A 25913-nucleotide genomic window follows, 5' to 3' on the forward strand; every position below is an offset into this window, starting at 1 on the left:
TTATTATTATTATTATTATTAATATATATGGCCCAATTCCTAGAGTGTTCTACTTGTTCCTTACAGGATCTTGCCGATCTGTTGGAACAGCTAAAGTCTCAAGGAGAAGACCTGAGGATCGCGGTTGAGAAGCAACGAAAATCTCAGGATGAGCTACGTGGAATGGAGGACAGATGTGAAGGGATAACTACTCAAAATAGTAGATTGTCCCGTAGGCTGAAAGATAAAGAAGACGAGGCTGAAGCGACAGCAGAAAAAGTGAGGACCCTGAGAAAGGACCTACATAAAGCAGAAGCCAGTAGACGAGAGGTAGGAGCACACTCGTCACTAATACTTCTCCATGACGTACATGTAAATCTTATTACTCATGTATTTAAATCTATTTTTTTTTTGTAGGCAGAATCACTAGTTGAGGATTTGACCATACAAATGGAAAGACAGAAGAAGCTGCTAGAGAGAAGTGAAGCACTAGCTACTCAGGCTTCAGAAGACCTGGAAAGGGTGAAGGTAATAATTGTGATATGTGCATATGAAGACAGTTTGAGAGTTCATAGTTTAACCAAATTTTCATTTTTAGACTTCTGATTTCTATATTCTCTATAAAGTGTGCAGGATACACCCATAGTTTTGGTGTTCTGTCTTTCTATAGGTACAGCAGGCTGTTACTTCTCCCGTTATCAGTGGCTCACTTCATAGCTACGAGATGGCACAGCAGAAAGTAGAACTTGAAAGACGGATCCAACAACTGGAGACAGAGCTTTCTCAACTCCGAGGAGAATTTTCCCGTCGGGACTCTGAACATGCCAACGAGACCAAATTACTCCGTAGAGAACTCGGAGAGAAGGAGGAAGAACTGATATCATTAAAACATGAATTAGAAGGCATGCAGGAAATAATTGGCAAAACAAGAAATGATAGGTAAATTTTAGAATTGCACATTCCTTCCTTAAAGGGTTTGTGTCCTGTTCTTATTCCACTAGTGCAATGCTCCTCTGCCTCCTAGTTTTGAGCTTTCCAGGTGACGGTGTGCTCCCAATTGAGTCAGTTCAGATCAGCCACTGGCCCAGACTGTACATTCTCTTATGCTACAAAGAGAGGCAGTTTTGCCTATGCAGCACCAGAAGGGCACCGGTGGACAGAGGCTTGTAGGATTCTTGAAACCTGCCAGCCTCTGTCCACCAGCGGTCTTCTGATGCTGCAAAGGCAAAGCTGCCTCTGTTTACAGGATTCCTGGAGGATTCCCAAATCCTTCCATCTACAGAGCAGTAGACAGCTGGAAAGCTCTGCCCTCCGTGCCTAGGAGACTGGCCACCACAGATGGATTTAATGAGCAGTAAATGAAAAAATGTAAAAATCCTCAAAGCAAATGGATCCAGCATTGGAGATAAAATCGGCAACATTTTAATTTTGTTAAAATGAGCAGTACACTAGCTCCATTGCTGCTGATGTGTTTTACAGGTGTCTCCACGTACCGTGCTATGATTAAAGACAAGATGATGCCTGAAATGCGTCGCCAGCACTACAGTTGTGTGCTAATTATACTCGTCAGATTTTAACAAGTTTTAAATGAAACTTTGCTGCTTATGCCTAAATGCTGCACACCTTTTCTTCTTGGGAATTCTTTCTTGTGTAGCCATAGTTGAGGCACTGTGCAAAAAAAGGAGCAATTGAATGGTGAGGTGGCATTATCCTTTGTTTTATCTATTGAATAAAATTCAAAATCCTTCCATAATTGAGAATGGAGAGGATTTGTAATAGAAAAGTACATTTGCAAAGTTGCTTGTTTTTACAAACTACCGTACTTGCAATTTTACCCACTTATGATGTTGACATGACAACTTAACATTTTTTCTTTCTTTTATGCCTTTACCATCTTTTGTATTGGTTCCAGTAGCCATCCTTAATCTCAATGTATTTGTGGTCTTTGACATCGTATTATTTTAAAGATGCTTTTAGATGGTACTTCTATCATTTTTGTTTGCTCACACAGTGCTCGTACACAAGAAGAGGAGCTTCAAAAGATACAAAAGGCAAATGAGCGGGAGAAAAATCAACTTAAAGAGGAGAACCAAAAACTTCAGGAAGACATGGCTAAGGTTAGAGTTATGTTCTGACAGCACCTTCAAGTTGCTCTGCTGTAATACTGAGATTATTTAAAATGTTTCTCTATTTAGCTGAAGACCATATCAGAAAAGTTGTCCTCTTCTCAGAAGCAACTGGAAGAAGAAGTCCGATTATTGGAAGATAAGAAAGAGACAATAGCCAACTGGGAAGCTCAGATTACAGACATTCTCCAATGGTGAGAGATCTTCTTTCTCTTCCATTATCATCAACCATACCATTGTTTATGTTCAGATGTATCCTAAAATATTTTGTTATAACTAGTTTAATCCCCCTTCCCGACATAAAATGTAATTGTATAAGGAGGAGAACTTAATGCATACGTTTCCCCCTTGAAGAACAAGTGTAAATGCTATATTGTGTAATGTGAAGTGCTATGATGTTTTTTTCTTGGCTTTTTTTTTAATAATCTGTATTGTTAGAGATGAAGCTTTGTTCTGCCCTGCAACAGCTAGGTAACAGGGAAAATAAGAGGCCGGGGTCACACTTTCGAGTGCAATGCGAGAAACTCGCACGAGTCTCTCGCATCAATACCTGGCACTGTTGCCGGCACTTGGGACCGGAGCGTTCAGCTGCATAGAAATACATGCAGCCACACACTCCGGTCTGACTCCTGAGTCCCTGCAGCAGTGCTGGGTATTGATGCGAGAGACTTGGGCGAGTTTCTCACATTGCACTCGCAAGTGTGACCCCGGCCTTAATGGTTGAGACTAGCCCAGTGAGGGAGGGGCTAAGCTTAAGGGACCAAGACAGTTTCCTTTCAGAATGTTAGAAAGGGCCCAGAATGCGTAGAAAGAAGACCTAAGGTCACATGACATGGGTGTCCCTAACGAGCGAGGAGACAGAGGATAGCGAGATCCTAGCAGAAAGCGAGAAGTGACCAAAAGAACAGGGTTATCTGACACTCGTGCTGGGTCAGCACACCTATCAGTATAGCTCAGAGTTTATAACTTTGAGAGGTAGCGGGCCTAAATGGGACAGAGTACGTAAGATTAAGAGATTGTCCCAGGCGAGAGTTCCAGAGAAAGAGGAGAGAAGTACTGGCAATATAGTTCACTAGAGGGGAGAAAAGAAGCAGAAGTGCTGGTTGAGTCAAGGACTCTTGCTAACTGGACTGTAGTACCTAGCTGGGATGTGGTGAAGATGGAGAACAAGTGCGAAAAGAGGAAGGAATTGGTACTGTGTGTCTAAAATGGTCCATATTGTGATAGAAACGGTCATAAAGTGAAGTAAAAAGGTTTTACTCTGTCGCCTCATTGGGGGACACAGGACCATGGGTGTTATGCTGCTGTCCACTAGGAGGCGACAGTATGCATAATCTGAAAAAGATTAACCGTGGCTCCTCCTCTGCAGTATACACCCCTGGACGGCGTCAGCCTTCTCCAGTTTTTGCTTAGTGTCGCATAGGAGAAACACCTAAGATTTTTTTACTCCGTTTTTTTCCGACGGATTACAGATGAAGAAAAGTGGGTCTCCTGTGAGACTCCCTGCATGGCTCCTTCCTCGGCCCCCTATTATGGGGTGCCCGGTTGAAGTAGAGATGGCTATTCCCCAGTCCCTCGGCTGCTGGTTCGAAGTCGAGACCCCCCCTCCTTCCCCAATTCCTTTTGGTTTCTGGGTTGAGGTCGAGGTGAGGATAAAGGCCCCTGAAGGTGACAACAGCACCCTCCCTAATCCCCCTCTGGGGGCATTAGGTTGAGACGCCTCAGGTAGGGCCTGTACAGGCAGCATTCTACAGCTCCCAGCAATGGGCCAGCACACTGCGCCTGCATCCAGGGACCCCAGCCCAGCTGCGGGCTCCTGTCGGGGCCGGGGGGAGTGGTCTGGATGCCTACTACAGAAGACAGGTGGGTCAGGGAACTAGTGTCTTTCGGATACAAGATAGTGTTCAACCTCCAACCCACCGAACCGAGTCTTCCTCTCTGTCCCCCCCCCAAAACCGCCAGCCAAGGCTCGTGCCTTCCACCAAGTGGTTCCCTCGCTTCTTCAAGCAGGAGTCATAGTACCGGTTCCCATGGCCGGGCGCTTCCGAGGGTTCTACTCCAATCTATTCGTAGTCCCCAAGAAAGGAGGCAGCGTACTGGACCTAAAACATCTCAACAAATATGTATGGGTTCGTCACTTCCGCTGGAGTCCCCTTCGGTCCATAATTGCGTCCATGGAGAAGGGAGAACATCTCGCCTTTATAGAAATACAAGATGCATACCTGCATACACAGATTGCACCTGCTCTTCAGTTTTCTTAGGTTCGCAAGCGACCAGGACCACTACCAGTTTGTGGCTCTTCCGTTCGGACTCGCCACGGCTCCCAGAGTGTTTACCAAGGTCATGGCCGCCACCATGGACGTCCTGCACTCCAGAGGCATAGTAGTCGTTCCATAACTGGACGATCTACTCATCAAGGATCCCACCTTCAAGGACTGCGAGCTCAGCGTCTCAATCGACACTGAGTCGCATGGGTTGGTTAGTCAACCTACAAAAGTCATCACCAACCCTGAGTCTGTCTCTGACCTTCCTGGGAATGCTATACAACACCTCCAGGGGTCTAGTGCTCTTTCCCAGGCACAAGGCACTGGCTCTCCGCCTAGGAGTTCGCATCCTCTTCTGCAAACCCCCTCGATCTCTCCAGTTTGCCATGAGTCCTCTGCAGGATGGGGGCAGCAATATAAGCGGTCCCAATTTGGCCCAGTTTCACCTCAGGCCTCTCCAACTAGCCATTCTCATGTCCTGGGACAGGAATCCCTTTCTCTCTCGACAGGGAGTTCCGGCTAAAGTCGTCAACCAAGAGGTCCCTGCACTGGTGGCTCAAGCCAACCTCGCTAGCAAAGGGGAAATCCTTTCTCACAGGTCAGTGGAAGGTTCTGTCCACCGATGCGAGCCTGACGGGTTGGGGTGCAGTGCACCTACACCACAGGGCACAGGGCAAGTGGTCCCCAGTGGAAGCGATCATGCTCATCAACATCCTGGGAATTCGTGCCATCCTCCTGGCATTGAGGCCTTCCATCACTTACTGGCAGCCTCTCACATCAGAATACAATCGGACAATTCCACCACTGTGGCATATGTGAATCACCAAGGGGGGACCCGCAGTACCCAGGCGATGCGAGAAGTGTCACACATCCTCCACTGGGTGGAGGACACAGGCTTGGTTCTCTCGGCGGTCCACATTCCGGGTGTGGACAACTGGGAAGCAGACTTCCTCTGATGACAAGGAATAGATTTGGGAGAGTGGTCTCTCCATCCCGAAATTTTTTGTCAGATCTGCCATCGCTGGGGGACCCCAGATGTGGACCTAATGGCATCCCACTTCAATGCCAAGGTCTCCAACTTCATGGCCAGAACACACGATCTGCGGTCGCTCGGAGCAGATGCTCTGGTTCAGGACTGGACCCAGTTCCAGCCTCTGTATATTTTTTATTTTTCCACCTCTCCCCCTGTTATCCAGAGTGGTGAGGAAGATCAAGCAAGATGGAGTTCGAACCATCTTAATCGCACCGGTCTGGCCCAGACGTACATGGTACGCCGACGTCGTACAACTTTGAGCAGACGCCCCCTGGCGCCTCCCCGACCGCCCGGATCTTCTATCACAAGGCCTGTTCTACCACCAGAACTTAGTGGCTCTCAATTTGACGGCATGGCCCTTGAAACCTGGGTTCTAACCCAGGCAGGGCTCTCGACGGACGTCATTAGGACCATGATCAGGGCACGGAAGCCAGCCTCTGCCAAGATCTATGACCGTACCTGGAAAGTTCTCTTTACCTGGTGCGAATCTCGCGGCCAGACCCCATTCCCTTCTTCCCTCCCCGATCTACCTGTTTTTTTTTTCTCCAATCGGGTCTGGAGGCCAGGCTGTCCCTGGGCTCGCCTAAGAGCCAGGTGTCAGCCCTCTCAGTGCTTTTTTCAAAGGCGCATTGCTACCAAGCTGCGACTAAGGACTTTTCTTCAGGGGGTTTCCCGATTGGTTCCCCCCTACAGATGACCACTAGAAACGTGGGACCTCAACCTGGTCCTGACAGCATTGCAGAAACCACCCTTCGAACCCCTTAAGGAGGTCCCGCTCTGCTTTCTCTCCCAGAAGGTGTTTTTTTTCCTGGTGGCAAACACCTCGCTACGCAGGGTGTCTGATCTGACAGCACTTTCCTGCAGACGGCCCTTCCTGGTTTTTCACCAGGACAAGGTAGTTCTCCGTACGGTCCCATCCTTCCTTCCGAAGGTTGTGTCCAACTTCCACCTCGATGAGGAATTTTCTCTGCCTTCCCTTTGTCCGGTCCCGCTTCATAGAGTGGAGAAGGCTCTGCATGCGCTTGACCTTGTCAGGGCATTGCGTATATATGTGTCTAGGACTGCGTCCTTCCAGAGGTCTGATCCCTTTTCCTTCTTCCGGAAGGCGGCTGCAAGGGTCTCCCAGCTTCCAAAGCTACCCTTGCCAAGAAGATCACATCCACCATACAAGAGGCCTACTGCCTTAAGAATTCTCCTCTTCCAGCCGGTATTACGGCACACTCTACACTGGAGGCAGGGGCCTCCTGGGCCATTCAGCTCCAGGCTTCGGCACAACAAGTGTGTAAGGCGGCCACTTGGACTAGCCCACACTCGTTTACTAAACACTACAGGGTTCATACCCAGTCCTCAGCGGAAGCGAGCCTGGGTAGATGTGTTCTGCAGGCGGCGGTGCCCCAAGTATAGGGGCCTGTCTGCACAATATTCGTCCATTGCTTCCCACCCAGGGACTGCTTTAGGGCGTCCCATGGTCCTGTGTCCCCCAATGAGGCGACAGAGTAAAGGAGATTTTTATGTACTCACCGTAAAATCTCTTTCTCTTAGCCTCTAATTGGGGGACACAGCTCCCACCCTGTTGCCCTTTTCGGGCCGTTGTTACTGTTGAGTTCTCATATTGTTCTTTGAGCTCGTACATAGTGGCCTTCTTATAGGCATGTCTATGTAATTCATGTTACGTTCCTCCTACTGCTTTTGCACAAAACTGGAGAAGGCTGATGCCGTCCAGGGGTGTATACTGCAGAGGAGGAGCCACGGTTAATCTGTTTCAGATTATGCATGATGTCGCCTCCTAGTGGACAGCAGCATAACACCCATGGTCCTGTGTCCCCCAATTAGAGGCTAAGACAAAGAGATTTTACGGTGAGTACACAAAAATCTCCCTTTTTTACTGGTGATCTCCCTCATTGAACTGTCAAACATCTGGTCCTAGCCAACCAACGCCATCGGTTGCATGCGGCTTGAAAGGGCATAGCTCCACCCACAGGACAATTTCACACCCCCTGCCGAGACCCCCCACCTTCATGTATCTTGCTGGGGCGTAAAAGACAAGTACCTTGGCCACGGCTACTGCCCCGCGCCATGGTACACTTACAATGTCTTACAATGTCTTGCCCCCATGTATGGGATGGGCTCAGGTGCTGAGTCTACTCCAAACCAGACATATGCTAGCTGTGTTATACTGCAGCGACTGGAGTTGGCTCCAATTGCTGTTGTTAAACCATATAAATGCTGCTGTCTGCATGACTTGTCACATTGTTGGATGCTGATGGGCCATCGTCGAAGCCCAGCGTCCTGCTGAAGGTCCCCATGGCTGCCATCTTGGCCCTCCTTTGAAAGCAAATCCTGTGGCTGGGCTTTATAGGCCCAACCATTGATGTAGCAGAAGTAACCTTAAACTTACACCAGAGGTTAACACAGATTTGTGCTACAGTTTGTAGAATTAAATTTATTTTGGAGACAAGTTTTAGAGAAAGATGTGCCAAGTTTATTACGAGCCATGCGATTCAAACTCCTTTGTGCTGGAATAAGATGCAGCAAATTGTACACAATCTCCCTTGTAAAGTTTCTATTACTTCCTTCACAGGTCTGTAAATATTCCATTTTTTATTCCATTTATGCTAGTACAATAGGTGAATGTAATTTCCAATCCAATATAAACCCAGTTAGCCATGTTCTACAAATACACATTTCATTCTTTCTTTTTTTTTTTTCTGTAGGGTGAATGATGAGAAACAATCACGTGTTTATCTACAAGCCTTATCTGTCAAAATGACAGAAGAATTGGAGACACTGAAAAGTTCAGGAAGTCAAACGCCATCCAGCAAGACAGGGGTAAGAAAATGGTGGTTCTTAAGTTGTTTTTTAAGTTTATGAAAGTTCATTGAAAGATGCTCGAGACAAAGATTGTCCCAAATTCTTTACATACGAGCCATTCAACAGTTCGCCAAGATTAGTTTAATCTGATGGCTTTATAACTTTTTTAGCACGTTTTAAATGATCAATTCTGGGTAATTTTAGTGAATACAGCATGTATTCCTTCTCACTTTCTAGGAGAGCCAATGGAAAGCCCGAAGGCTACAGAAACTAGAGGCTTCGGCACGACTCGAGCTCCAGTCCGCTCTTGATGCAGAGATCAGAGCCAAGCAGAGTTTCCAGGAGGAACTAAATAAACTTAAGTCTGAGAGCGTTGAAACGGACAGGTGCGGACTGTCGTTATGTATAATGAGTAGAACACCATGTCGATGACTTTGTAAAAACATATCTAAATTTTCTACTTTATTTGCTCAAAAAAATGTTTGCATGTAGTCTTGAAATACCCATCATTACGTTATGAAAATAAATTACTTGATAAAATGCTTTAATGTGTATGTTATGGCTTCCAATAGAAAGCTACAGGAGGCAGATGAAGAGAACAGGAAGTTGAGAGTGGAAATAGAGAAGTTGCGCGAGGAAGCAAAGACCAAAGGGACAGCAGGTATGATGAGGCTGTCCCTGTCAGATAAATTATGGGTATTATTAGGCTGTGTCCTCAGTGTGAATTTTGTTTTTCAGAAAACAAGCCGCAGCGTTCTCTCATTCCTTTTCTATCATTTCGTGCTGAGGTATGAATGTCTTGTTTAAGTTGTATGTATAATGTCTATCGAAAATTAACACATTTTTGCCTAGGAAGTTTCATCAATAAATATCCATGGAAATGTAAACAGTTAGGAGGCTGCCTCCTTGGTTTGCCATTTTGTCAAGTTTAAGTGATACTTTGTTTATTTTCTCCCCCAACAGAAGGATGTTGCCGCTTCAGAAAACCAAGAACAATTTCAAGCATTGGGCAGCGTCATCTTGAGACGAGACAGAACTGATGTGAGTAGGAGTCACTAGTACTGATCTCATACTTATTATTGGGGACCGGAGGAAATTTTCTTGGCCAATAAGATTACAGTATTTTCAACCTCTTGATACTAAAGCTGAACGTGCTTACGGTCTCATTCTCTAAACAATAAATAGCTTCCAATTAGACCATGAATGTTGGAAGTGGTAAGCTGGACCGAGATGTAAAAACTGGCCGCAGGCCTCCTTTCCCAGATACCGACTCTTAGATGCAAGCCTATGGGAAAAGGGGGGCCAGCGAAAATGAGCGTAGTGCCATCTAGTTTCTATGACCAGTTTTAGGATCAGATGATACCTTTTTGATTATAGTGGTCACCCCTGGTGGTTGTTGTTCAAAATGACAATCTAAAGCTACAATGACATATTCAAACAAAAGAAAGCAACTGATCTTTTTTGTCATCCTAGCTGCATCTTATCACTTTTTTTTTTTACCCTGAATCCAGTAGATACTTTTTTTTTTTTTTTAAATTATCCATTGATATCAGTTTATCCAATGAAGTTTGCCTTCAGCGTCTCATCTGTTTTACACCGATCCCCCATTCATTTAAATGGCAGAATCTAATACACAAATTGGATGAAAAATGGAACATTCTCTGAGCCTCAAGGATCAGAAGCATGAATCTGTTTTTACTACTGATGTGTGTATGGATCAATGAAACTCTGGGTTGTTGTACGAGAATACAATGGAAAGCGCACGGATGTGTGAGTGCAGCCTAAAAATCCACTGTGACTAAGTGGAAGCAATTTACATCATGTGAATGTATATTAGCAAGTGGAGATCTTGAAAATTAATTTAAAACACAAGTATATAAAAAAGATGCAAAACCTTCTTGTTTTTTTTGTTTTGTTTTTGTTTTCAAAACTTGCAGCCTAGTTTTGTACTTTTGTATAACCAGACGTGAGTGAAGTATATTATATATTACAGGTTTCTAATTATTGACAGTAATTAGAAAATCAGTCCATAAGATAATTGTTGAAAAACATAATTTTTTATTTAAATTGTTTTGTCTCATTAGTCCATCAAAAATAAAGTGAACAGAAGATCTGTTGGTTTCATAGAAAGTATCGAAGAGACCTCGGACAAGGTACCTAAGTATCCACACTTTGACCTACTATAATGCCACCTCTGGGGACAGTATATGCCATAATAGATATCGGCACAAATATTCCTTGTTAGAAGAAAAGTGAGCAAACTGCCGCTTTCCCCTCCTTGAATACTGCATGCAATATTTTAGTACTTCTTTTGAGTTTTTGATGGCTCCGTTCTCTTAATTTAATCTCCCTACAGCCGAAGGTGCACACCTTTAAAGTGAAAACCTTTACGTCTCCGACAAAATGTCTCCGGTGTACATCTGTCATGGTTGGACTGGTGCGGCAAGGCGTTTGCTGTGAAGGTGAGAACTGATTATTTTTAGTTCTGTTTTTGTTTTTCGGAGTATTTTAGAACTAATGTTGCTTTTGTTTTCCTTCAGTGTGTGGATACATGTGCCATCTAGCCTGTTGTGATGGGGCCACAATCTGTCCATCTCCCCCTAGTCAAAATAAGAGGCTTCTTGGAGTAGACCCAAACACTGGCAGTGGTACTGCGATGGAAGGAAACTTATCGGTTAGTCAATTATTTTTATCTATTATTTTTTTTTCACTTATCCTAGCATTGACCTGGTACATAATACTCCTAGGACAGTTAAGAATGGATAAAGAAATGACAAAATCCAAGGGTGTAATGCTAGGAGCTGCATGGGTTGTTCTCACACTTGAGTCCTGGAGCCTATTGCTGGCTCAGCCAACTCTTTCACGAGCGACTCCCACCCCATTATCCCTTGTACACATACACGCTTGTCTCTGAAGTGTGCAACTGTGTATCTTGTCTATATAGCTTTTCACAGGCAGGTAGGAAATGGTCAGGCCTCGGTTCTGCTCTGCTCCCATCTATTTTGAGGCCTGCTGGCACATTCCAGTTGTGGTCCAACCTGATTAGGAACACCTTGTCCCGGTAGGATGGCTTTCACACGTTTGTTTTAATCAAAGTAATGTCAGCTAAGTACCTATTTTTTTTTTTTTATTATCTAATCCTAAATTATTTTACTATGTAGATCACAATTTTTTTGGGGGGGATGGAAAGTAGAAAATGTTTGCTGTGGGCAACTTAAAATGTGAAAATATTCTAAGAAAACTGGTGTATTTAATACCTAAAAAATTTTTCTTTTTAAATGTATGATTTATTGCTGTGTCCTGTTATTTGCTTACTGCAGATTATACACTTTATCTATTGCAGTTTGTGTTATAATATTATTTTTATTTTAGATCCCCAAGCCAGCAGGAGTAAAGAAAGGATGGCAGCGAGCCTACGTAATTATAAGTGACTTCAAAGTCCTAGTGTATGATGCCAGCTCTCAGTGTAACACCACTATCCTACAGGTCATCGATATGAGGTGTGTCCCCACATGGTCCATATTTGTTGCTTACTTTTCTTATTGTATTTCTAGCGGTAATTATGAATTGTCTCAATTTCTTTGGTTTTGTTTAGAGATCGACATTTTTCTGCCAGTTCCGTCTTGGAGTCTGATGTCATTCATGCTAATCCCAAAGACATTCCCTGTATATTTCGGGTGAGTAATGAAGACTGAGTTTTAATCGAATATCAGTATAGGTTCAGCCATTAGTGAAATGGGTTACCGCCAGTAGACATGCCATTACTGCCGCTACCAGCCCAATAACTTATCTGGTTTTCACCGGAGAACATCTTTATCTTCTGTACACAAGATAGGTGATAACTTGTTGACCCCATGGGCCTGAACTGAATGGCAGAACGGATTTTTATTTTTTTTTAACTGGGTTTGATGTGATTTATGTTTTAATTGCTGATCATCCAATCATTGCTACGTTTCCATCTGGCGCAGGTGACCTTCTCACAGCTCAACTTCCCATTCACCATGTCCTCTCAGCTTCTGCTGGCAGAGACTTCAGAGGAAATGCAGAAATGGGTGCAAGTGCTGAAGGAACTTCAGTCGCTGCTGCGGGAGCAGAGGCCTCAAGATCTCTCTGTTCGGTTGTTGAAGGAGGCGTATGACAGTGCACTGCCTCTCATACGCACAACGATCTGTGCCGCTATCATGGGTAATTTATATTTATGGCATTAAAATTAGTTCCATATACCGTATAACGCTGCAGAGTACATTTAAGGTGTAAAAATTTTTTTTCAGATCAGGAAAGGATTGCTTTGGGGACAGAAGATGGGCTTTATTTGTTGCACATGAGTAAAAACGGTGAGACGGTTTCTAAATGTTTACAACCATAAAATGGTCGTCAGCGTGTTTTTCCTTCAAACTTTGCACTGGCAATAGGGGCATCTAAATTGTCAGAAGGTGATGTAATTTGGTTTTATCCCCTTCGCTCCGGAGTCCATTTTCATTTTTGCGTTTGTTTTTCGCTCCCCTTCTTCCCAGAGCCATAACATTTTTTATTTTTCAGCCACTATGGCCATGTGAGGGCTTATTTTTTACGGGACGAGTTGTACTTTTGAACGACACCATTGGTTTTACCATATTGTGTACTCAAAAACGGGAAAAATTCCAAGTACGGTGAAATTGCAAAAAAGTGCAATCTCACACCGTTTTTTTTTTTTTCCCACCATGTTCACTAAATGCTAAAACTGACCTGCCATTATGATTCTCCAGGTCATTACAAGTTCATAGACACTAAACATATCTAGGTTTTGTATCTCCGTGGTGAAAAAAAAAAAAATCTAAAATTTGTTTTAAAATAAAAATGGCGCCATCATCCGGTACCCATAGCGTCTTAATTTTTCGTGCTCTTGGGTTGGGTGAGGGCTTATTTTTTTGTACATAGAGCTGACGTTTTTAATGGTTCTTTTGACCGCCAGTTATTGCATTTTAATGCAATGTTGCGGCAACCAAAAAACTTAATTCTGGTGTTTTGACTTTTTTTTATCGCTACGCCATTTACTGATCAGGTTAATCCTTTTTGTTATTGATTCTGCGATTCTGAACACAGGGATACCAAATATGTGTAGGTTTTATTTTATTTTTTTAACTTTTGGCATGCTTCAATAGTCTCAATTGAAGACTAGAAGCTGTCATAACCCAATCACCTCTGCTACATGTAGGCGATGCTCACATTGCCTATATGTAACAGAACTGCTGACTTGCATAGTAATCCGGCGCATGCGGAATCACTGCATCGTATTCATAGACCGGGTTTATTATCTTGCGGAGACGGAGCATCTTCACAAGATAAATAGACATGCTGCGGTCGGTAAAGACGCGCCGCATGTCCGGATACACAGGGCCGCCGGATGCGGCCCTGCCCTCATAGTGGAGACAGGATTTCATAAAATCCCCTCTATTATGCTGTATCATCTGGACTCTGCGGATTGGACGCTGCGGCTGTACGCAGCTTCCAATACGCAGCAAAAACTTAAGCAATACGCCCTGTGGAAACATACCCTAGCAAAAAAAAATTTTTTTTCATACATAAACTTGATTTACAGAAAAGGTAATTTTAGAACTCCTTTCCTTTTTTCTTTTTAACTGTTTCCTAACCCCATTTTGCATATCAATTTTGACCCCCATTTTTTCTTTCTTACCTCTTTAAGTGCTACCTACTATGATGTTTATTTTATGGTGAATTTATACATACCTATTATAGATCTAATATTTGTTGGGGGGGAAAAAATGGCACAAAAAAATGTAAAATTTAAAATATCGACTATAAAAACAGATTATTTTTTTTCACACTGACAAAGTGTTGAGATGACATTGTAGCTACAAGACGTCTACTTTACATCGGATATATTTTTATATTATTTTGTTTATAGTGTATTGAAAAAAATTCTATATATGTAGTTTACTTTTAGGATAAATTAAATGGTAACTTCTAACGGTATATTTCTTAATTAAACTAGAAATCACCCAGCTAGGAGACTGTAAGCGTGTGTTGTCCTTGCGCTGTGTCCCAGAAGTCCAGCAGTTGGCGGTCCTTTGTGGGAAGAGTCATAGTGTCCGTCTCTTCACCTGGGACCTCCCACCGGACTCTCCTGGAGTGAAGATTCCTGAAGCAAAGGGCTGTCAAGTCATTACAACTGGGTTGGTCTGCCAAGGCTCAACATCTGTTCTTTGTGCTGCATCCAAGCGTCAGGTTGTCTGCTTCCAATTAACCAACCGAAAGGGTCTTCCTCGGCGGATTAAAGAGTTTCAAGCAGCGGGAGTTGTACAGTGTATGGACATCCTGGGGGAAAGACTTTGTGTTGGATTTACATCTGGTTTCTCTCTTTATCCTCTCCTAAATGAAGGGGCACCATTGAACTTTCCAAATCCAGATGATCCCAAGCTAACCTTCCTTATACAAGCTGCCCCTGATGCACTCTGTGCAGCAAGACTGGCACTTAGCGAGTATCTATTATGTTTCTCCACATTTGGAATATATGTGAATGCAGAGGGGAAAAAGTCACGTTCACAAGAAATCATGTGGCCTGCACCTCCATTGGCTTGCGGTAAGTGGAATACGTATTTTTTAGATTTTATTTTTTACCATATGTAAATTGGTATATCTATTTGCATACAAATAACTTTTACGGATGTTGTTTTGTTGTGTTCCAACACAATATTGCCACTTATTTTTTATTGTATTTTTTTTTATTCATTCTATAAATTGATAATTTACTGTTACCCCCCATTTCTAAAGATGCAGCATATTAATATTCAGATGTTGCTTCGTTTCACTTGATCTGTTGATTAAATATGTATAAGAAATGCCAAAAAGGAAATATAGTCCTAGTTCTCTTCTGATGTGACATCATGTCATCCTTTCCCATAAATCTATATCAAATTTCCACTCTTTGGCCACCCTAATTAAGCGGTTCCTAAAACGGAGAAAAATTGCAACTCCTAAGCAAGGCAAGGTGTCCTACAAGCACTGCCTTTAAAAAGAACCCAAAAACAATAAAAATGTGCAAGGACTGGAGTAAATATGTTGGTTATAACAAGAATAAGAAAGAGCGAGAATATTAATCTCTAGATCAATCACAGCAGGCTGACATAACCTCAAGCACGATCACTTTGGCTGCACGATACCTAACTGGCTATCATGTTCTGTATAAAAGCCAAGGTAGGGAATGAAGCAGCTATTTTAGGGTGGTTTTTAGGATAGTGAGCTGATCCAAGAACTCACAGCTCAGCAAAAGGTACAGAAAGAGAAAGCCCTAAAATATTGGACAAATACTCCAAACAGTTGTACAACTTCAGGAATGAAGAAGATGAGTGCAGTAGTCTGTGAATAATACAGAGATTCGACTGATGTGGCAGAGACATAGGAGAGTTGGCAGCAGCTACTTTCATTGTGATTGATCACTGATCTGACATTGCTGACATCAGTTCTGCTGCATTTCAATTACAATTGCATATTATAGTTCTTAATTTCAATGCAAATTTTAAGCATAAGCAAGACCCCATAATAATGCTCATTTCATTAAGTTCATTTTCAATGTGTACCTACCTTGCAATTCTTACATCACTTTTTTGTGAAAAAGGATGAATTTTTATAAAAAAAAATTAAGCACAGGTAAATGTCTACAATTAAAAAAATAAATACAAAAATATTTTAAATAAAAGTAGACATTTTAACTCTACATACATAACGGCCATAGTTCACCTCCTTTGCCTCTGACAAATTAATTTGAATTTCAAAAGCACGTCCTATTTTCCTGTGTCATCTGTCTATGCATTACAGCATGGCGTGTGATTTATGGCAGCAGAAATTATTTGCAATAATCTATTGCATTTGTTTGTCAATTGACTCCAGAAATTGATGATATACAGCCCCTTATTATCCAGATAATGTTTAGTTCTGTAATGCTGCCTTACAATAGGCCTCCAGCAGTACAACTGAGCTGTTAACTGGTCCACCGTTTATATGAAGTGACTCTGCTCATCCTGTGCTAATCTATACTGCAAAACTAACAGGTGAACTACAGCAAGTAGCCTAGTGTGATTACTACAATATGTCTATAAAAAAAAAAATGACATGGCTTAAAAAGAGTTCTTTTAAGATAACTAGTTAAATATTAATATATTGTAGGTACCGTATATACTCGAGTATAAGCCGACCCCCCCCCCCTAATTTTGCAACAAAAAACTGGGAAAACTTATTGACTCGAGTATAAGCCTAGGGTGGAAAATGCAGCAGCTACCGGTAAATGTCAAAAATAAAAATAGATACCAATAAAAGTAAAATTAATTGAGACATCAGTAGGTTACGTGTTTTTGAATATCCATATTGAATCAGGAGCCCCATATAATGCTCCATACAGTTCAGTATGGCCCCATAAGATGCTCCATATACAAATATGCCCCATATAATGTTCCATGCAGTTCTTTATGGCCCCATAAGATGCCCCATATTATGCTCCATGCAGTTATGGCCCTATAGATGCCCCATATAATGCTCCATGCAGTTATGGCCCCATAGATGCCCCATATAATGCTCCATGCAGTTATGGCCCCATAGATGCCCCATATAATGCTCCATGCAGTTATGGCCCCATAGATGCTCCATATAATGCTCCATGCACTTATGGCCCCATAGATGCTCCATATAATGCTCCATGCAGTTATGGCCCCATAGATGCCCCATATAATGCTCCATGCAATTATGGCCCCATAGATGCCCCATATAATGCTCCATGCAGTTATGGCCCCATATAATGCTCCATGCAGTTATGGCCCCATATAATGCTCCATGCAGTTATGGCCCCATATAATGCTCCATATAATGCTCCATACAATTATGGCCCCATAGATGCCCCATATAATGCCCCATATAATGCTCCATGCAGTTATGGCCCCATATAATGCCCCATATAATGCTCCATGCAATTATGGCCCCATAGATGCCCTATATAATGCTCCATGCAGTTATGGCCCCATAGATGCCCCATATAATGCTCCATGCAGTTATGGCCCCATAGATGCTCCATATAATGCTTCATGCAGTTCTTTATGGCCCCATAGATGCTCCATATAGCATTGTGCCACATGTAATGTAATGCTGCTGCTGCTGCACTAAGAAAAAAAAAAATCACATACTCTCCTCTCGTCGCTGCTCCTCAGCGTCCCGTCTCTCCGCACTGACTGTTCAGGCAGAGGGCGGCGCGCACACTAATACGTCATTGCGCCCTCTGACCTGCACAGTCACAGCAAGAGGACGGGAAGACAGAGCTTCGGTGGAACGAGGGAAGGTAAATACTCACCTACTCCCGGCGCTCCTGACGCGGTACCTGCATGTCCCACGGTGTACGGCGCGGCAGCTTCTTCCTGTAGTGAGCGGTCACATGGTACCACTCATTACAGTAATGAATATGCGGCTCCACCCCTATGGGTGTGGAGTCTATATTCATAACTTTAATGAGCGGCACCACGTGACCGCTGAAGAGGGGAAGAACTTGAAGCTGCCGCGCCGAACACTGGGACATGCGGGGACCGCGTCAGGAGCGCTGGGAGTAGGTGAGTATTTGAGAGGGGTCGCGCGCGTGTGTATATATATATGTGTGTGTGTGTGTGTGTGCGTGTGTATATATATATATATATATATATATATATATATATATATATATATATATATATATATATATATATATATATATATATATATATATATATATATACATACACACACACACACACACACACACACACACACACACACACACACACACACACACACACACACACACACACACACACGCATCAATTTAAATTACCGTATATACTCGAGTATATACGGTAATTTAAATTGATGCGCGTGTGTGTGTGTGTGTATATATATATATATATATATATATATATATATATATATATATATATATATATATACACACATACATATATATATATATATATATATATATATATATATATATATATATATATATATTTCGTGTGTGTGTATATATATGTATGTATATGTATATACAGCTCTGACAAAAATTGAGAGACCACTGCACAATATTCAGTTTGTCAGATTTTTCTGTTTATAGGTATATTTTTGCGTAAAATGTAAGTGGTTCTTTTAGTCTGTAAACTACTGACATGTCTCCCAAGTTCCATGCTATACACTTTGTATTTATTTGCTGAGAATGAGAAATGGTTAAAATAACAAAAAAATGCATTGCTTGCAGACCTCAAATAATGCAAAAAAAAAAAAAAGTTCATAATCATTTAGAAACAACAATACTAATACTAACTCAGGAAGAGTTCAGAAATCAATATTTTGTGGAATAACCATGATTTTTAATCACAGCTTTCATGCATCTTGGCATGCTTTCCACCAGTCTTTCACACTGCTTTTGGGTGACCTTAAGCCACTCCTGGTACAAAAATGTAAGCTGTTCTTCTTTGTTTGATGGCTTGTGACTATCCATCTTCCTCTTGATTACATTCCAGAGGTTTTCAATGGGGTTCAGGTCTGGAGATTGGGCTGCCCATGACAGGGATTAGATGTGGTGGTAATTAATCCACACCTTGATTGACCTAGCTGTATGTCATGACGCATTGTCATGCTGGAAAAACCAGTCCTTCGAGTTGTGGAACATTGCCTGAGCAGAAGGAATCAACTGTTTTTCCAGGATAACCTTGTATGCAGCTTGATTCATACATCATTCGCAAAGAACAACCTGCCCAATTCCAGCCTTGCTGAAGCATCTCCAGATCATCACTGATCCTCCACAAAACTTCACATTGGGTGCAAGACACTGTGGCTTGTACGCCTCTCCAGGTCTTCGTCTAACCATTAGATGACCAGGTCTTGGGCAAAGCTGAAAATTAGACTCATCAGAGAAGATTACCTTACTCCAGTATATATATATATATATATATATATATATATATATATATATATATATATATATATATATATATATATATATATATATATATATATATATACAGAGAGATAGATACACATACATATACACACATACATATACAAGGGATTTGATGTCCTGTCCATCATCAATCCAATCCACATGTCACAAAAGTATTGTACATAGTACAGCACTTTCGTGACATGTTAAATCAACTGTTTCCATCTGATGTCACGGGGAACCCCTAGACTGCACTCCATGACCTGTCGTAAGTATCATCCTGGGGCCCAAATGCTGGGGACGAAATGTGCGTGGGCGATATGTACCCGGGGCAAACCATCCTATAACCACATATACACATACATTACCGTTCAAAAGTTTAAGGTCACCCAGACAATTTTGTGTTTTCCATGATAACTCCTACTTGTATTAATCAAATGATTTGCCAAATGAATTGAAAACCTAGTCCAGACATTGACAATGTTCTAAAAAAAGATTTTTATTTGAAATAATAATTTTCTGCTTCAAACTTTGCTTTCGTCAAAGAATGCTCCCTTTGCAGCAATTCCAGCATTGCAGACCTTTGGTATTCTAGCAGTTAATTTGCTGAGGTAATCTGGAGACATTTCACCCCATGCTTCCAGAAGCCCCTCCACAAGTTGGTTTGGCTTGATGCTGTTTTTTGCTTGTACCATACGGTCAAGCTGCTCCCACAACAGCTCAATGGGGTTGAGATCTGGTGATGGCGCTGGCCACTCCATTATAGATAGAATACCAGCTGCCTGCTTCTTCCCTAAATAGTTCTGGCATAATTTGGAGGTGTGCTTTGGGTCGTTGTCCTTTTGTAGGATGAAATTGGCTCCAATAAAGCGCTGTCCACAGGGTATGGCATGGCGTTGCAAAATGGAGTGATAGCCCTCCTTATTCAAAATCCCTTTTACCTTGTACAAATCTCCCACTTTACCAGCACCTAAGCAACCCCAGACCATCACATTACCTTCACCATGCTTGACAGATGGCGTCAGGCACTCTTCCAGCATCTTTTCAGTTGTTATGCGTCTCACAAATGTTCTTCTGTGTGATCCAAACACCTCAAACTTTGATTCTTCTGTCCATAACACTTTTTTCCAATCTTCCTCTGTCCAATGTCTGTATTCTTTTGCCCATATTAATCTTTCCCTTTTATTAGCCAGTCTCAGATATGGCTTTTTCTTTGCCACTCTGCCCTGAAGGCCAGCATCCCGGAGTCGCATCTTCACTGTAGATGTTGACACTGGTGTTTTGCGTATACTATTTAATGAAGCTGCCAGTTGAGGACCTGTAAAGCATCGATTTCTCAAACTACAGACTCTAATGTACTTGTCTTGTTGCTCAGTTGTGCAGCGGGGCCTCCCACTTCTCTTTCTACTCTGGTTAGAGCCTGTTTGTGCTGTCCTCTGAAGGGAGTAGTACACACCGTTGCAGGAAATCTTCAGTTTCTTGGCAGTTTCTCGCATGGAATAGTCTTCATTTATAAGAACAAGAATAGACTGTCGAGTTTCACATGAAAGTTCTTTTTTTTTCTGGCCATTTTAAGAGTTTCAAGGAACTAACAAATGTAATGCTCCAGATTCTCAACTAGCTCAAAGGAAGGTCAGGTTTATAGGTTCTCTAATCAGCCAAACTGTTTTCAGCTGTGCTAACATACTTGCACAAGGGTTTAAGGGTATTCTAACCATCCATTAGCCTTTTTACTCAGTTAACAAACACAAAGTACCATAAGAACACTGGAGTGATGGCTGTTGGAAATGGGCCTCCATACACCTATGACCATGTAATGTGTGTATGCAATGTATGTATGTGTGTGTGTGTGTATATATATATATATATATATATATATATATATGTATGTGTATATATATATATATATGTATGTGTATATATATATATATATATATGTATGTGTATATATGTATGTGTATATATGTACCGTATTTTTCCGACTATAAGACGCACTTTTTCCCCAAAAAAATTGTGTGGAAAATGGGGGGTGCGTCTTACAGTTGGAATGCAGGTTTACCGGCAGTGTGGCGGCGGCAGAGGTGCGGGGATAAGGCGCGGTGAGCGGTATGGTGTGAGCCAGGGTCCCTTAGACACTTGAGGTGACGCCGCGGCCCGGTATTGAAGGAGAGCAGCAGAGCTGGGTGAGTCACGGCTTTCCCGGTGGCGGCGGCCATCTTCCTGATGCTGCGCGTGCGCAGATTGAGTTTTCTGCTTCCTGGGGCTTCAGGAAAATGGCTGCGGAAGGCCGCGCATGCGCAGATTGAGATCGCAGCGGCCATTTTCCTGAAGCTGAGTTCGCAGATTGAGATCTCGGCTTCAGGAAAATGGCCACCGCGATCTCCATCTGCGCATGCGCAGCCATTTTCCTGAAGCCCTGGGAAGCGGAGTACTCAATCTGCGCACGCGCGGCCTCAGGAAGATGGCCGCCGCCACCGAGAAACTGATGATTAACACAGCTCTGCTGCTCTCCTTGGATACTGGGCCGCGGCGTCACCTTACCTGAGGAAGTGACCGCACATCTGCCGCTGCCACAGCACTACCGCAACCTCCCCATGGACACCAGGCCATGGCGTCGCCCACCTAAGCAGGAAGGGACCCTGCTCAGGTGCACGCCGTGCCGCCCACCGCGCCTCGGCATCACCGCACCTCTACTGACACCATGCCTCCTGTGACCCTGCTCTGCCACTGCCTGCCCTCAGGTAAGAGATCTTAAATTAGGACAATAAGACGGACCCCCATCTTATAAAAAAATCTTTTTTTCTGCAATTTTCACCCCAAATTTGGGGTGCGTCTTATGGTACGGTGCGTCTTATAGTCCGAAAAATACGGTATATAATCACTTTGCATCAGCATGCTAGAAATCCTAATAGACTATTGTCATAAAAAAAAAAGTGAAAATCTGAATGATTGTTTATGGTAATCTGCTCATGCAAAGTAATCATGGTTGTGTACCTAAATTAATGCACCTACACAAACGAATATCCAGAAATAATGACCATCTCTTCTTCCTTCAGCGTACACCTGTCCTCATCTCACAGTTTTCAGTGAAAATGCAGTAGATATATTTGATGTCCGAAAAAGTGACTGGATCCAGACTGTCCATCTGAAGAAAGTGAGTTTCCTGGACTGCTAATAATTGTTTGAGTGCTTTCATATTGCAATGTGCCTCCTATTCAGTGGCCCAGTTGGGGCTTATGTCTGAACCCCCCACAAAACTGGATTCAGACATATGCGCCGATGGGGCCATAGGCTATAATTGTGCTGACAGAGCGAACGTTCTGCGTGTTATCCTGTGCTGCTAATTTTTTTTTCCCTTCCACAGGTTCGGCCTTTGAATTATGAAGGATCTCTGTGCGTCTTTGGAACGGAGAAAATCCGTCTGGTGTATCTACGTAATAAATTGGCGGGTTGGTGTTCTTAGATCTGTAGTCTGTAGATCTGTATGTTTCTACAAAAGATATTCTGCTCACTGACTGTCAATCCCCGACAGATCAAGATGAGTTTGACGTTCCAGAAACCTCAGATAACAGCCGGAGACAGCTGGTTAAAACAAAGAGCAAAAGACATTTTTCCTTCCGGATTTCGGATGAGGAGCGGCAACAGCAGAGAAGGTAAAGTGGCGGATTTGGGAATTATTCTGTGAGAACGGTCACACTGATTTAGAATAGGTCTTTTACTAAACATCATTCCTTAGTACATTGATACTATACTGCTTACAGATCTGTTTCTCACATACATAACCCCAGATTCAGCGCTTCTCTGGCACAGCCGGCATACATAAGCCGAGATTCAGCTCTTCTCCGGCACAGCCGGCATACATAACCCCAGATTCAGCGCTTCTCTGGCACAGCCGGCATACATAACCCCAGATTCAGCGCTTCTCTGGCACAGCCGGCATACATAACCCCAGATTCAGCGCTTCTCTGGCACAGCCGGCATACATAACCCCAGATTCAGCGCTTCTCCGCCACAGCCGGCATACATAACCCCAGATTCAGCGCTTCTCCGGCACAGCCAGCATACATAACCCCAGATTCAGCGCTTCTCCTGCACAGCCGGCATACATAACCCCAGATTCAGCGCTTCTCCGCCACAGCCGGCATACATAATCCCAGATTCAGCGCTTCTCTGGCACAGCCGGCATACATAACCCCAGATTCAGCGCTTCTCCGCCACAGCCGGCATACATAACCCCAGATTCAGCGCTTCTCTGGCACAGCCGGCATACATAACCCCAGATTCAGCACTTCTCTGGCACAGCCGGCATACATAACCCCAGATTCAGCGCTTCTCTGGCACAGCCGGCATACATAACCCCAGATTCAGCGCTTCTCTGGCACAGCCGGCATACATAACCCCAGATTCAGCGCTTCTCTGGCACAGCCGGCATACATAACCCCAGATTCAGCGCTTCTCTGGCACAGCCGGCATACATAACCCCAGATTCAGCGCTTCTCTGGCACAGCCGGCATACATAACCCCAGATTCAGCACTTCTCTGGCACAGCCGGCATACATATATACAAGTCCTGACTATAGATTTAGGGGGGAAATCACATGTGGCAGATTAATTGTTTAAAAATCTGCTCCATACGTCTGAATGGGGTTCTTTTTATAGCGCGAGCATGAGGTTTTAAAACGGTAGCAGACATTTCTGCAACAAATGTGCCACGTATGAATTCACTCTTCCACAGATCCCATGAAGCCAATCCTATTAGCACGAAGGCAGCACCTTACTCCATACCAGTAGGGAAAAATGCTCAATCTAGTCCTTTAAAGACCTTCCTGTGCTTCGTGTATGTGTTTAACGTCTAGATCATCTAATAGTTTCTACCACATCTTTTCTGTAATTCTATTCACAGGGAGATGATGAAAGATCCTCAGATGAGATCAAAACTCATCTCCAATCCTAAGAATTTTAATCATTTGGTTCATGTTGGACCTGGAGATGGAAAACATCAGTTGAAAGATCTTCCAGTGGTAAGACCTGTATAATAGAGATTTGGTCACATCACTTTTAGAAGAACAGGTCACTTCTGAAAATGATCTGAGATGACCACTTTAACCTCTAGATATTATTGGTCTCTGGGCTTGGGTCAAATGGTGCGTATGCTGAGAATGTGCTTCCTAAACGTCACAGCGGCTTTCCGTTACATCAGAATATTGCTCATGCATTGCCTATCGTTAATGGCCATATGGTTTTGCAGAAACCATGTCATTGTTAACAACAATAGGCAAGTTATTAGCAATTCATTTCTAAGGATGCCAGCAGATAGCCACAAGGACATTTAGGAAGCAGTTTCTCAGCATACACACCTTTAGCATACGTGTGATTTTCCCCCCATCCTTGGTGATTTCACCTTTTTTAATGGTTGAACCTTGTTGGGCTACTGTGTAAATTGGTTATCAAAATGGCCAACTTTTAATGCAGTGATCAGGATGCATTTTTTTTTTTTATCCAAAAGCAAATGATAAAAGTTCCCATTGAATGATGGTAAGCAGAGATCTAAATAATTCTGGAGATTAATGACATGGACCACACATCCAGAACTTTTAGACATTGATCTATTGCAGCACGAGAGCTGTAGGGCACCTAAATCGTTTCCCCTGCTGGTGTGGTTTCATTTTTGCAGTGGGAGCTGCACCTTTAAGGTTGGAGACCCACTAAGAGGCTCACAGTGTTCTTCATACAGTCTGATCAAAATGTTCATCTAAGATCCTTATGTTCAGTATTAGACATTTTTGCAGGCCAGTCCACTTTTTTTTCTTCTTCTCCAGTTAAGGCACATATTTAATCATTTGTGGGAAATTGAGGCAGAAAATGATATGTATATATGTATACATCTTGACAAAGACTCACACCTTGAGCCGAAAGGTCGCAGGAGCCCATATGGGCTAATAAACCACTATTCCTGGAAGGTCTGGCACCCATTTTTCACATACTGCTTGCTAGTGCTGCTTTTCATCTTTCATATACATTTTGGGTTTTTTGTTTCTCTTTTTTTCTGGTATACCATTTGTGGAACTAATCTTAACTACAGTATTTGTAACTTTGGTAAATTATTAATCAGGCACAAGAAGAGAAAAGGAGGAGCAGTGGGCAAGAAGTAGCCGGGATGGGAAGACCATTATCTTCCAGCAGTGACACTGGTAGGTACCTGACGCAGTATTTGACTCCTACCGTGTAGTAGTCTAACATAGCTAAATAATATAGATTCTTCTTTCCAGTAAAACGAAGCTCCTACAGCTCGCAGTCAGAAGATTCCCTTTCCTCACCTCACAGTTTGAAGACCTCGTCTGACGTCCTACATGAGGTAAGAACATGTTGCGTGCTCCTTATATCACATGTGAATGTAATGGAATTAAAATTATTTAACCACCTCTGTAAATTTAGGTTTATTAGCCCAAGTTAGAAACCAGTCCAACAAGAACAATGCACCACAACACAACTAATACAAATGCCGCTTTTAAGGACTACTGCAGTCTCCAAATTATTCACCCCCATCATGACAACTGACTTTAGTACTTGAAACACCAGCTACTGGCAGTATTTGTGAGGCATCTTGGCCTATTCCTCATGGTTATTGACCTCCATGTCTGTTTCTTGCAGCCACAATCGCTTTCTTCAAATCCCCTAAAGATATTCTATGGCATTCACATTCGGTTACTCACTGCCTTACAGGATCTTTCAGGTCTACTTCTGAAACCAAGATT

General features: G+C 42.9%; 1 protein-coding gene across 3 annotated transcripts in view; it reads left to right on the top strand.

The window, feature by feature from the left end:
• CDC42BPG (CDC42 binding protein kinase gamma) overlaps positions 1-25913 on the top strand; it is a 193137-nt gene that overhangs the window by 154125 nt on the left and 13099 nt on the right. For all 3 annotated transcript variants that reach the window (XM_077287754.1, XM_077287753.1, XM_077287755.1), the window contains 24 exons: positions 67-309; positions 397-507; positions 650-918; positions 1991-2096; positions 2175-2299; positions 8117-8231; positions 8451-8599; positions 8786-8874; positions 8952-9001; positions 9177-9254; positions 10298-10366; positions 10570-10675; positions 10754-10887; positions 11586-11713; positions 11809-11890; positions 12182-12398; positions 12485-12547; positions 14206-14793; positions 22215-22312; positions 22523-22607; positions 22691-22811; positions 24062-24179; positions 25271-25349; positions 25428-25513. In XM_077287754.1, coding sequence (XP_077143869.1) covers positions 67-309; positions 397-507; positions 650-918; positions 1991-2096; positions 2175-2299; positions 8117-8231; positions 8451-8599; positions 8786-8874; positions 8952-9001; positions 9177-9254; positions 10298-10366; positions 10570-10675; positions 10754-10887; positions 11586-11713; positions 11809-11890; positions 12182-12398; positions 12485-12547; positions 14206-14793; positions 22215-22312; positions 22523-22607; positions 22691-22811; positions 24062-24179; positions 25271-25349; positions 25428-25513 — 3309 coding nt within the window. The remainder of the gene's footprint in view (positions 1-66; positions 310-396; positions 508-649; positions 919-1990; positions 2097-2174; positions 2300-8116; positions 8232-8450; positions 8600-8785; positions 8875-8951; positions 9002-9176; positions 9255-10297; positions 10367-10569; positions 10676-10753; positions 10888-11585; positions 11714-11808; positions 11891-12181; positions 12399-12484; positions 12548-14205; positions 14794-22214; positions 22313-22522; positions 22608-22690; positions 22812-24061; positions 24180-25270; positions 25350-25427; positions 25514-25913) is intronic.

The sequence above is a fragment of the Ranitomeya variabilis genome, chromosome 2 (assembly GCF_051348905.1).
Source record: "Ranitomeya variabilis isolate aRanVar5 chromosome 2, aRanVar5.hap1, whole genome shotgun sequence".
In the NCBI taxonomy this organism is placed as follows: Eukaryota; Metazoa; Chordata; class Amphibia; order Anura; family Dendrobatidae; genus Ranitomeya; species Ranitomeya variabilis.